Here is a 13,417-nt window from a genome sequence, read left to right as displayed (position 1 = left end):
ACAGTACATGACTATCTATACACTGCTACAATACACAATGATAATGTATGCATTGATCTGATTCTATAAAACTGATGTGCATTTTCAGTCTCAAAACTAATACTGCACTCATGTACTATAACAAAGATACTGCACTACTTACAAAGGGGAGTGAAAGAAACACAGGCAATTCTGTGAACACTATAATTATTACATTACTACATGTGCATTAATGACAGTTGTAATGATAAACTGTAAATTCTCTGTAACTTATTTGGATGTAATTAAATATAAGTGAAATCTGCCCTGTTGTTTAGCCCTGTTGTTTAGCAACAGCATTAAGCAGAGATACTCCTTAGTAAAACCATGTGAAATGGATTCTGGAGATGTTTTTTATAGCATTATGAAAACACATGCCAATTATAAAACATAACAGCAATATCACTGCATTGAGGATGAAGAGAACTCAAAGCCTTTTTTAACAGAGACAAGAAATCACAGTAAATTTTTATCTTTCCACTGATAAAGCGAACCCAGCACCACAAGACTGAGTCACGACAACAGCAATATCTCCTTTGAAAATGTTCAAGTAATAGAAGTGAACTTAATTTGTACTGATCATTTCCAATAAAGGATAATGAATCTTACCATCTCTCCCACAACCACACTCTACATCACATTCTCCAGTTAATTGTTCTAAGAGTGTAATTCACACTTTTCGCTAAATCATTAATATTGTACCTTTACACTTGTATTATGGAACCAACCCTCAACCCTGTTGAGATCCTTTAGTTGTTTTTTAGAGAGGTGACATTCCACTTCTTATACAGTTTTGGAAAAGTATAACTTCTGAATCAATTTAAACAGGCTGAAGACAGATAATATACATTATTCAATACATGTAGGTCACCACCTGAGCATCATTAAGTAATATTTCAACAAATTAAGCTACCTTCTAATATGATATAAACTGCATTGTTTCACAAAACAACAAACAGCAAAATAATCCTAAACCAAACCTATGCTGCTTAACTAGCTCTATATCCAGAACATACCATAATGTTAACCCATACTCCAACCCATAATCTGAATCTAATCCTAGCTTCAAACCTACCATTAATATTTATAAAAATCCCAATACATACTTGACAATTGCTGAAGCACTATCCTTAACATTAACTCTTTATCTTTCATGTAACCTCATAGGGAGACAATTTGCTTTGTGAAATCCTTCTGCAGTTCATTTCCCGTTTAAAAATTAATGCTCTCCTTCAGTTCCAGGATTGAATAACTTTTATACAGCATATTAATTTCCTTGCTTTACCCATCTGAACTTTCCTACCTCTTACACTTATCAAAAAAGTAAATAGGACTGACCTGTATAATAAGGAGTGAGAGTTCTTCAAACCATACATGAAAACCAAATGAGGTTTACTAATGATTTATTAGATTTGATGACAAATTTAATAAAACAAATCAATTTGGCAGAATACCAGATGTCAGTATTACTGGGTTTCACTGTCTTTCAAAATGATTAATACTTTCTTAATATGCGGAACAGAAACACAGGGAAAGAAAGAGGAAGTCTTTACAGCGATTCTGGACCATGTTCCACAGCAAATCTGTTTGTTTCTTATCTCTTGGCTGCTGTTCGCTATCCACTCTTTGTACCTTCCGTTTGTCTTACATGTCAGTGAAATGGATCAAAGCAGTTGTTTTAGTGTTTCTTCCTTGTTAGTATTCTCATACAGTGGTTTCTCACATAGTGAGATAATTAACTCATCACTAAAAGGCTCATAAAACCAGATTTTTATAGATAGCAAACATTTAGACAGATAATTCATTCTTATAAAAAAGATTTAAAGAAAGAAGAAGCAAAGAAGCTTACCAGCTAATGAGAAATCAAAATTTGTTTTAAATGAAAAACACTAGTTATAAAACCACCATTCTAAATGCATTCTGATCGCTTTTGAAAATGCCAAAATCCAAAATGTACTTTTTATTAAAAAAACAATAACCTTTGATAGACTAATGAAAAGAAAGCAAGCTTATCAGATGAGTTTTTATCCTTATATTCTCTGCTCTTGGGGCAATTTAAACTTAAGTTAACACTGAACAGATTTTCTTTTCTGGAGTGAAATACTGTTAATGGTCTCTTTGTAATGTGTGGCAGTTCAATACTTACACAAGTCAATATGAATGTCTTAGCTTTTTCAGATTAGATGTATATAGGCCTGATCTTAATCTATCAGCTATCTTATCACTGCCAGTAGCTGGATCTTCACATGGTTTAAACCACTGGACTGTTTCCATAGTTACAACTGAGACAGGGGGACATAATGGCAGCCATCATGTTCATTTACTTGTAAGTTGACAATAGCTTTGCTGAAGATTTTGCTACTGCAGACTACAAGAATGTACTGTACAGTATATCCACAGTGGGTACCTGATGACTTAGAGGATACTCATTTCTTTCTGTAGGATTCCAAAGAAGACCACCCACAGGCTTTCTTCTCCTGAGTTTACAATATACATCTTTGAACTTGTCTTGCTGAATCACCATCTTACCCTTCCCTACAGTATTTCATTAGTTCCTACATGGACCATGACCACGGTCCTGTCCACTTACTCAGGAGGTCTACACCCTAGGCACCAGGCAGACAACACAGTGTCACCAAACAAGAACTTCCATTTCTCATGCACACTGTATTGTCTACAAACCACAGGTGGGTGCAACCATGAAAGTTTTCAAATTCCTACATACAGATACTGTGTATAGTACAGTATTCCTGAGCTGAAAAAGCTTCTAACTGTATAAACATATTTTCTGAATCTCATTAAGAACTATACAGGGCCACCTGTTTTAAGAGGTTTGTCCAAAACAAAAAATATTGCAGTAAACTGTTGTAGTCTTTCTGTGAACAATAGCTCTATCGTCTGTTTTGCTTCAGTCAAGAAACCCTGAAACATGAGGTATTGGTTAAGCACTCCTGTTAGGATTTCCTGTGCATGATGGCTCAATGAGGAGAGACAGGGAAGGAGCTTTGTTGGCAAGGTAGTCTAGATTCTGAGCAGAACAATTCTCTGATCTCTTTAATGAGAACCCCAGCAGGTTCCCAGGCAGAGCTTTTACAAGCAGTCTCTGAGGATCCAACATTCTAATGCCATCATTCACCCAGTCATAAATAGAGACACAAGCAGGCTGCTGATGGGGGTATGCTCCTTATGCGCAGTTAAGCTACAGTATGCTTTTTTTCCCCCACAGACATTACTGCAGCAATCCTCTGTTCAAAGACAAATGATGTTCAGAGAGATTTGATGCTGTAACATTATAGATTATGTTTTTTTGAGTTACCTTTTGCTTGCTTTGAAATTCCAAAGTACACATTTTTGCTCTTCAACAGTTTTACACTGTTCACACATGTAGCTGAACATAAAGTCAAAGAAACATCAATGCTGTCTGGAAAAAAGAAACAACACCTTGCTACCAGATCATTTACAATCCCTTCTATCTACAGTACATATAGTGTCTGGCAAAAGTATTCACCCCTTCCAATCATGTCCCATTTTGCTTAATTGGTTGGTTTGTAAGGCACCGTACACTTCAAACAATCAGAATGACTGTTTTGTCATAGTTCTGTTAGGCACCAATAACATCAATGTTTGAAGTATCGGTACTAAAGCACTCTGTCATTTTTATGTTTTGCAAATAATTAATAAGGTATATTCATTTTTGCTGATTTTGTATTTCAGTCTCTTCATCCCTAGTTGGTGTCAACCCTCACTTGTTATTTCTTTATTTTTTGTCATTTATCTATCATTTTCAAATGTTTTATCTATGAATTTATCATTTCAGGGGCTGCACGTTCTTTGTTAGACATATAGAAGAGGCATGTCTGCTCCAAGAGATGTCATTTTTTTTTAAATCTGACATTTGCAGGGCAGAAAACAAGTCTATGATTTCATTTTTTTTCACAATTCCATTTGACAAACTTTTTTTTCCTTCAACATTTGGTCATGTTTTTACAACTGGTGTTCATCAGTGACATCAGCCACTGTGCCAAAAATCTCCCCTTCAGCCCAGTTTGAAGGGAGGACGCGTTTCAGTTAAAACTTCTTGGCTCTTACAGCTCTGGTTCCAAAAGGAATATTAAGGAGAAAGTCTGTCCTTTTCCAGACACATGATTGAAGCTATTAAAACTTCAAGAACTGTCTTTATCAACTTAAAGATAAACTAGCTGCCTTAGTATATCTGCTTTCACAATCACAAAAAAGACTTGAAAACAGATATTGAAAAATATGACATTTACAGTGTGCACAGGCGGCTGCATAATAAATCTTGTATAATCATGGTAACTCTGCTGCCAGAGAATGTTTCTGCAATCACTCACAAGGGAGATCACATTTGAGTTTTACAATAAGAAAAAAAGACAAAATACAGCACACATAATGGCAAGATCTACATAATGCATCTTCCTTAACCCACTATTTGTACAGTAATTAGTGTTTCTTTTAAATGTTTTCAAAGTCTTAGAATTTCTCTCTTGTTGTATGAAGAACAGAACAGACCCTATGTCTTTGCAGAATCACACAAAAGTATGGGATCTCCTTGTCTCTTTGATCCATTTGGAAAGCACTTCTATGAAAAATGTATGTCTTTAAATAACAACCTGAATAGATTACTTCTGCACTTTCATTATACAGCTTTACAGAGTAAGTTTGACTTACAGTATTTGCAAGATGGATTATAAGAAACATTCTAGAGCTTCAGATAAGATGCCCTTGAGTGGCAGTAAAGGTGTTTATTAAGAGCACATGTTGAACCCTAATGTTCAGAGATTGCTAGTTCAAGTCTGGTCTATGTCATTGGCCAACAATTTCCCAAGGGGTCAAGCACTGTTATAGTTGCATGGTATCAAGTTGTTGAGGGTATCCCCAGTTTCTCTGCGTTAGTTCTCCATTCAATGTTCACTCTGCAGTAGGTGACATTAGGCCTACAGAGAGCAAAAACAAATGTCTGTTTTCAAGGACAAAGACGTGTGTGGTGCCATGTGCTGCTACAGGGCTTGTAAATGTGAGCCACATCGATTAACACCTGGCAGTTCTAAATTACAGGGGGATTATAATGTGAATATATTACAATATGGACAGGTTAAAATAATCCTGATTACAATCCTAATCAATCCTAAACAATCCTAACCACCTGGTATAACATATAAAAACAGCAGACAACCAGACAAGTTACAAAAACTAAACCCGAGAATGGAAATCAATAAAGTAGCAATACCAAGAATAATACTGGAGTTTGCCTCATTTTTCAAATTGCCAGTTGGGTAAATAACTGATTACATGCAAAGAAAAAGTAACAACATAACTTCCATTTTTAGTTTTTTTTTTGTGCGGATTAAATAACTTTTTTAAAAAAGAAGTGAGGTCCCAGTGGAAAAACATAAATCCTGTTCTTCTGTTCAGAGGCTTAACCCAATGCCCGTAACCCTAATTCTTTACAGACTGAATGCATGAGCTTTGCCTCTGCAAGCCGAGTACAATCGGACTCACTGGCATTGATTTCATCCAGCACTGCTGTTCCCCCACAGTCCCTGCTCTCTTCCCTACTGAAGCAGCTTTGCTTGTTTTTACTAATCCAGCCCTGACTTCGGGACACTGCTGGCAAACTGTATGCGAACATACTGTATTATTAATTAAATTTTGTTGCCTGTTTCCTTTGGCTGGTGAAGGTATTTTGTTTTCTTTCAAACTGGCCCATGAAAATAAAGGTGTCTTCTATTAACAGGCCAAAGGAATATACATGATGAGCAGATCCCAGTAAATCAATTTATTTAAAAGGCGTTCCACATGTGAATCAAAGCCCACTCCTGTGGATACCTCCCACACCCTTAAGGGTATCTAAATATCTCCCAGTGAGTGTGTGTCTGCTGGTTTCCTCAGAGGTGAAAACCTCTTTAGCTTCCTGGGACCACAGCTGTCGACTCATAAGATCATTGGAATGGTTACAAACAAGAGGAGTCTATTGTATGTGTCGGTTGCTAGTAGCTAGCTGATCTCTTCTAGCTGTTTCTAGAAAAATATCTGAGTTTAGCTTCACTGAAATGGCTGACCAGCTTATTCCAGATTCCCAAAGACCTTTGTGAGCAAAAGTGCCTCCTGTTCTTGGTTTTAAATGTGCATCTTCACAATTTTCACTTGTGTCCTCCGATTCATATATTTCACAGTTCGGAGTAAGTCCATTGGATGGACTTCGTCAGTGCCTCTTAATTATCTCAGAAGGGATAAGACTGTAGATAAACCATATTTGCAGAATATTCCTGAAGTAAATAAGCAGAATTTGAGAAGCTTTTTTCACATCCTGGCAACATTTTCTGTATTTTAAGAAAGATTTTTGAAACTGAAAACAGTTTGACCACAAATAAGACAACACAAAGTGCTCCTTATTTGAAGTTCTATTAAAGCTGGATCATACTGACAAACAAACAAGAACAGATACATGGCTTTCTCTGTTTTGGAGCAAATATTTTTTATATTAATTAAAATATAACAATGTCACAAGAATCTCAGTTTTCACAAACAGTGAATGTTTTATAATTGACTTTTTAAAGAAAAAAAACAACTTGTGTTATTGGGATCCTGGTTTATTATGTGGCTTTATTAAACCAAAAAAAAATTAAATTGAAAAAGCAAAGAGATAACCTCTGTCCTGCAATCATGTGTACTGAATTACAAAAACAAAAAGTCAAGGATTGTGTCAAGTTGTGGACTGCTACCTGCTAGAGTTACTTTCACTGACCATCCTATAACTGATATGGATTTGACATCCATTTGGACCTTCCAAAGTCCAGGTAAACAGAGATGTCCCAGTGACACATTTCACACACAAGTACACCATTAGTAACTCACTAACACTTCCAAACTTCACACTAAACATTACTTTCCAAATTTTACACTAGTGCTAAAAAAAAATCCTAATGAACTGCATAGGAAGTTATATGCTCCAGGATTGCCAAGGGCTATTTATCTGTATTACTGTTCATCATAATCATGGGCTATGGCTATTGTGGAAAAAAAATATCACAAACCATTGCTCCAACAGCCTACTGGTCTGCATTAGAGCATCAAATCTTCCTATTGCTGTGATTTTTCAACTTCAGTATGCCTTAGGAATTTAATTCTTTTTGCTTTTTCATATGAGACAAATCATAATTAGTTGTGCCTGAAAAAGGAAAGGAATTATGAAGGGAAAACAAACCACATTCACCAGCACCTCATTTTTATTAACTCTTGTCTTTCAAGCTCTCTTGTTTCAAGAGACTAAACACAAATGCAGCCAAAGGCTGTCTGTACTTGTGATAGAAAAGAAAGCTTATCAGAACTGTATTATATAGATGGCCACAACCCCTGTTATAGCCTGGGGCACCACACATGTCACCAATTTGTAATCCAGAAATGCCTACTTCAAACATTTTGTCTGCGTGGTGGAAATGAATTAGAAACACTTACTCATTTTTCTCAAGAGCCAGGAGCAGCTGTTCACCTTCAGCTTCAATCAATAACTTCACAGATGCAGGATGGCTCTGAAACAAAATCAGAGAGAGAAGATAGCATTGCGCTCATTTGCAAAACCTTTGACTTGAAAAAGAAGAGAAGGTGGAGGGAGAAAATAAAAAAAAATCTTCAATCTTCCCTTCCCATTTCCAAATTAGTCAAACTTATTTTTTTACTTGATTCTCCTTCATCTTTTCAAGGTACAGTTTTCTTTTGCAAATAGGCCTTCACAGTCAGACCTCAATACTCGTGAAGAGTTATGTAGCCTTATTGGACAGCAAGCAAAGGCTTTTCAGTTCATAATGTAAATACTATTTTAATAAAAGACTTTTAAATGTGTCTTCTATCTTAAAGTATGTACTTCAGAGACTGCAAAATACATTTCCTCTTTCTCTCTCTTTGCACATATATGATTTCTATTCACTCTTGATTTAACAAGCACAAATGCAAGTAAAACCTCAAATTAAAATTTAATAAGAGGGAAATGCATGGCATACAAACTAATTTAAATTTGCTACTACTTACTGTATACAATTATTGCTCAAGATATAAAGGCAAACTTCATGAGCAGAATTTATGGTCATGTCTCAATAAATTGTAATACAGAGCTGTATTATTCTTCCTAAACTTTCACCACCCCTGAGTTATGTATCCTGAAAAGAAATTTGGTAAAATGAAAATGGTGGGGGTCACACTTCATCATGACACTTCATGACACACTCTCCCACAGAGCACCAAAAGGGATTTTGGGTAAGCTCTTCCCATGTGTACACAACATGCATGAGTACCCAGAGGCCTAGCCAGCGGCCTAGCCTATCTGCTAGCAGATAATCCCTGGGAATCCTGTCATAGAATGAATAAATCAACATCCACAACACTTAGAGGACAGGGGGAAACAATCAGATTCTTCTCCACTTCCCACATACTGTAGTTTTCCACACAAGCAGATTCGTCACAAAGCTCCATGTACAGTATTCCTGTCAGAAAACACTGAAGCGACCGTAAGTGGTGTACTTACTTACTGAAAGTACTGAAAGTACTGAAAGTACTTCCTTCTGACAAAATAACACAAATCTGGACAGGTAAACTTTGTATTGGCCAGATTAGTCCAAGAAGTTTAACTCATGACTAGTTGCCTCATGGGTGGCACAGCAGCGCCGAGGTTAGCATTGCTGCCTCACACCGCTGGGGCCCTCGGTTTAATTTCTGACCTGGTGTGCTCTCTGCTTGGACTTTGTATGTTATTCCCGTGTTTGTGTGGGTTTCCGCTGGGTGATCTGGTTTCCTTTCACTGTCCAAAGATCTACTAGTAGGCTAACTGGATTCTAGGAAAAACGGTCCGGGTGTGAGTGTGTGTGTTTGTGTCTATCTGTGCCCTGCGATGGACTGGCGTCCTGTTGCTTGCGGCCCTCAAAAATGGGATGGACAGTTGCCCTAACTCTGTACCACCTCACTATTATCCAAAAGGCAATACATCATATACAGTAGTACATACCTGTAATGATGGAAGTAGTGTACATGAGGAAAGTAGAGAAGGAAACTCACACTTAGATTTTAAAAGGGATTATTTTAAATCAGTGCAGTGGATTCATCTGTAAAATTTTTACTTCACAAGGAAAAGGTCTTGCCTTCCACACACTAACCAGTTAATTTAAACCTGATTAAATGCCTTCTTCTGGTCATGGATCAGTTCAACGTGGTTAAACAATAGTGGCTGTATTTTGCCTTGTTTTTCCTATGAACACTTTAACTGTGATCCATTTTCACCCACACTCGCAAGTTACAATAGGTTGCCATAGGGCTACAATAATTTAGAAAATGAATTAAATCTATTTGGCAAACCATTTTAAAAACTTTAACTTGATCTTCATGTTATCCAACAGTACTTACAGCTGTAGGAGTTTTTTTAATGCTTTTTTAAAAGAATCTGGCTGCTAACAGGGATATTTTTCTTCAGCAAAGTAAAGCTTTGTATGTTAAGGAAAAAGCTGCAATTAAAAAACATAAAGTCAAATTCAACTCATTCACCTATGATATGTCTGCATAATAAATCTTGGAAAACCTATCCTACTTTTTAATCACTGGTGAGAGTGTTATACACCCATTTTATAAAAGTCTGTCACTTTTTCTCCATGCACAGTGGCTCCTGCATTTCAAACATTTCATTAGGGTTCCAGAGAAAAGGTCCAAGCTGAAAGCAGTTTTTTTACCACAACTTCAGTTGTTGAACATGTGCTCAATTTGTAAAAGATCCCATAAAAATAAAATGTTCAGAACATGCTGAAATGTATAACCACAGTTTTCTGAGTACAATTTATGCATGTGCACAGAACATAATGCACTATCATCCATGATATAAAGAATTGCTTAAACATAAAGGAAATAGCTTTAGAATGTTTAGAACTGAAGAGTTAGTTCATATTATAGCACAGCTGTTAATGCATTTAAAAGAGCAGACAGTATTAACTGCAAGACTGAGAAAACACAAGACTAAATTAAAAAGCACATTTCGCGTACATACTGCCACAGTATTTATAGCGAAGAATGTTTTCTACACTTAATCTTTCTTTAGTTTGCAGCAATCCAAACAATGGTGTATAGTACATCACCTGACAATAAATCCCACCTGAATCTCACAGTACAACTTGTATGCCTTTACCTTGAAATGCAGCTCACTGATTGGTTTAAGCTCTCCTTCTTCTATGAGAAAAGGAACAATTGTTTCGTAGTTTCCCAGTTTTTTTAATGTCCTCTGCTGCCTTGATGGATCCAGTATATTTCCTAGACAAAAAGGAAAGCAATACCATTAACAGTATATAATAATAGTATACAGTATAATAGTATATTGTTACTGCTTATTAAGCTATAGTAAACTGAGCATCAAAACATGTATGCCTACAGTTCTGTATATGTTTTTAGAAAAGTTCAAATATAGATTTTAGATATTGATTAAATGTTTCTGGTGCCATTTTAATTGATCGACGCTAACTGGCTGTGATACACTCCAGTAATTTTGGCTGTTGGATACAGTAAGTACTAAATTACCTCACTAGTAGGACAGATAATTGGACACGGGTAAAGAAGTGATTTAACCTGCTGAAGGTTAAGCCTGATGAAAATACAGAAAATCTCAGATAGCAACCAATATGCTCTACTTACAAGTGAACAACACTTTTGTGTCATTGTTATGTTGGAACAACAGTATGTGAGAACTTGCCAGCAGCAGAGTCAATTCATCTTTAGCAGTGAACACTTTAGCAGTGCGCAGACCACCCTGATGGACATCATCGAGTGTGGCACAGACATGCAGAACAATATGCTAACTGTTGTGTAGACTGACTGATTGATGGGGAGGCACAACATGAAGGCCTGGAAAGGAAGGAAGGAACTCTACCTGTAGAGTCATTGATTTGCTACTGCCTGCATGGTGCCACAATCCTCAAGGCTTGCAACCTCACTTGCAGGCCCTCAGGAAGAGAATGTGACAGTTATGTTGTGAATGTCCTGATCTCCACACATTTCTAAGTGGTATCTATGGTTCAGAAACCAGAGAACAGGAACATGCTTTTCAAGGTTCCTGAAAAAAAATCTTGAACAAAAATATTTGTTTTTTCTCATGTTTTTCTGACCCAGCTGAGTTTACCCATAGCATTTAAGTTGGGAATTCACTCTTATTCAAATCATGGGTCTCCAGTTCCATGGACTCGAGAATTGTTAATGTAGTGCCCATCCATAAAAAGGGTGACATAATTGAACCAAGTAATTATAGGCCCATAACACTAATGTCTATTACACATAAGTTATTAAACCAATTCCAGCAGACTCGCATTTTTACACGGTACAGTAGCTAGGTTCCTGACATGGCGTGTGTGCCCAAAATAGCGAATAATCAGAACTCCCTGCCTTACACCCACCTATTTTCCTCCTTTATACAAGTAAAATCAATCATAAGTGTATTAGTATGTGTATGTATATAGTTTAAAGCATTATGAAACAGTAATATGGCAAATGCAGTACTGTACAGTATACAAAATAGATCCAATAAAATGTAGTAATAAAATGCAAGGAACACAGCAGATGCACAGCTCTCACAAATATAATTCTCTCTGTCTCTAATTGCATGAACTGAAGATTCATTCTTGTCAAACATATATGCCAAACCAAAGAGTAGCTCAGGTGCATGCCACACCAGATTTGAACTGAGTTGAATTGTTTGATTTTTCATTTATTTTGTATATAAAAAAATATTTTGCATAAAATGCAGGTCTACTATATTAGAACTAAAAGATCACCTGGAGGGAAATAACAGGGAACAGTAAACAGGGATTTAGGAAAGGGCAAATCTTGCATCTTGCTTAATTAACATTCATATAGTTATTTGAACAAATAACAACAGTAATACACAAACAGGCACACTCACAGCATACAATATATTGCATTTAGATTTTTGGAAGGAGTTTGATAAAGTTCTTAAATTACAAATAGTAGGTATTCGGGAGAAATGTATATGTTTAGACTGAGAATTGGTCAATAGAAAAAAAGAGTACAGATAAGTGGGGATTATGTAATTAGTGGAGTACCACAGAGTTCAATATTAGGACCAATGCTCTTCCTAGTTTATATCAATAAGCTAGATTCTGGTCTACTAGTGTAGTTTCCAGACCATACCAAAATAAGAGGGTTAGCAAGTACTATACCAAGATACAAAAATCAATCAGAATCTTCTCTGGAATCAATCCAGAGAAAGGCAACGACATTCGTTCCAGGGTTTCCTTAAAATGAATGGTTCCTGTCTAAACAACAATGTCTTCATTAGCACCTTACTTGTTTAGTTTCTGGCACAGAATTGTTGCCATTTTTTATCTTATGTTTAGTTCTTTATGTTTATTTATCCTTCCTGAACTGGGAACTGGGAATCTTCTTAGTTAGTCTCCGAGCTCTGTAATTGGTTGTGGAGGGAATTGGTTGAAGAGAGAATAATTAGGAATGATCCATTATTGTTGATATTATTATTATTATTATTATTATTAAACCTGTAGCCTTCAAAACCTATGGCCCACTCTAGTTGAGAAGAGCAAATTAGCTCTGCATTAGTACCAGTGAAAATATGCATTAAGAAAGTGACACATTCCCATATGTCTGTGAGTGTGAGATTATATGTGCGTGGGTGTGAGTGCACATATGTGTTTGGGCTCGGTGAATGTTTTTCCACGATAAACAGAGATGTTGAGAGAGCCTCCTTTTGTCTCTGACTATTCCCTCTTCTCAGTCTGCTGGGCCTGACCACAGGAGCCATTCCACGCCTCCTGCCCCCCACCAGCCACATTAACTGCGGTACTTTTTCCACTCCTCTCCAGCTCAGTGGGAAGCTCATTGTTCTAAAAGCAAAAATCCTCTAACATTTGTTTTGACAAAGCACAAACACACAAAGACAAAGACGTGTAAACAGCCCAGCCGAAATGACCATGAAAACCTGCTGCACCAGAACGTTTTTAGATTTGTACAGTATGCAAGCTAAAGTAATAGGGAAACAATCTTCTTGGGTATAAAACATTTTCTTCTTTCATATGCATAAAATAATGATAAGTGGTCTAAAGATACTGAACATCCATCTGACTACTGTCATGTTTAAGAAATATGTTGAATCTTCCACTGTTGCCATTTACATTACTTTTGTCATAATACTTTTTGAATATACTGTAACATTACTGTATGTGTAGAACATTTCCTGTCTAATAACAGTCTTGTTAGTTTAGCTTCAAGATCAGTTTAAAAAGGGGGCAGTTTTGCTAATGTGATGCATGGTAAGAATTAATACTCAGCTGTAAATATTGTAACTAGAGTGTAAAAATAAGTCTCAGACTAATTTATTTCCCCA

General features: G+C 36.4%; 1 protein-coding gene across 1 annotated transcript in view; it reads right to left on the bottom strand.

Moving 5' to 3' along the window:
• LOC148834782 (disintegrin and metalloproteinase domain-containing protein 12-like) overlaps positions 1-13,417 on the bottom strand; it is a 90,232-nt gene that overhangs the window by 64,678 nt on the left and 12,137 nt on the right. Inside the window, exons 2-3 of the mRNA XM_088916657.1 lie at positions 10,199-10,320; positions 7,495-7,568 (exon numbers count right to left, since the gene is read on the bottom strand). Coding sequence (XP_088772783.1) covers positions 7,495-7,568; positions 10,199-10,320 — 196 coding nt within the window. The remainder of the gene's footprint in view (positions 1-7,494; positions 7,569-10,198; positions 10,321-13,417) is intronic.

Source organism: Atractosteus spatula, chromosome 5, assembly GCF_055471065.1.
Source record: "Atractosteus spatula isolate fAtrSpa1 chromosome 5, fAtrSpa1.hap1, whole genome shotgun sequence".
NCBI lineage: Eukaryota > Metazoa > Chordata > Actinopteri > Semionotiformes > Lepisosteidae > Atractosteus > Atractosteus spatula.
This window is presented reverse-complemented; position numbering and strand designations above follow the sequence as displayed.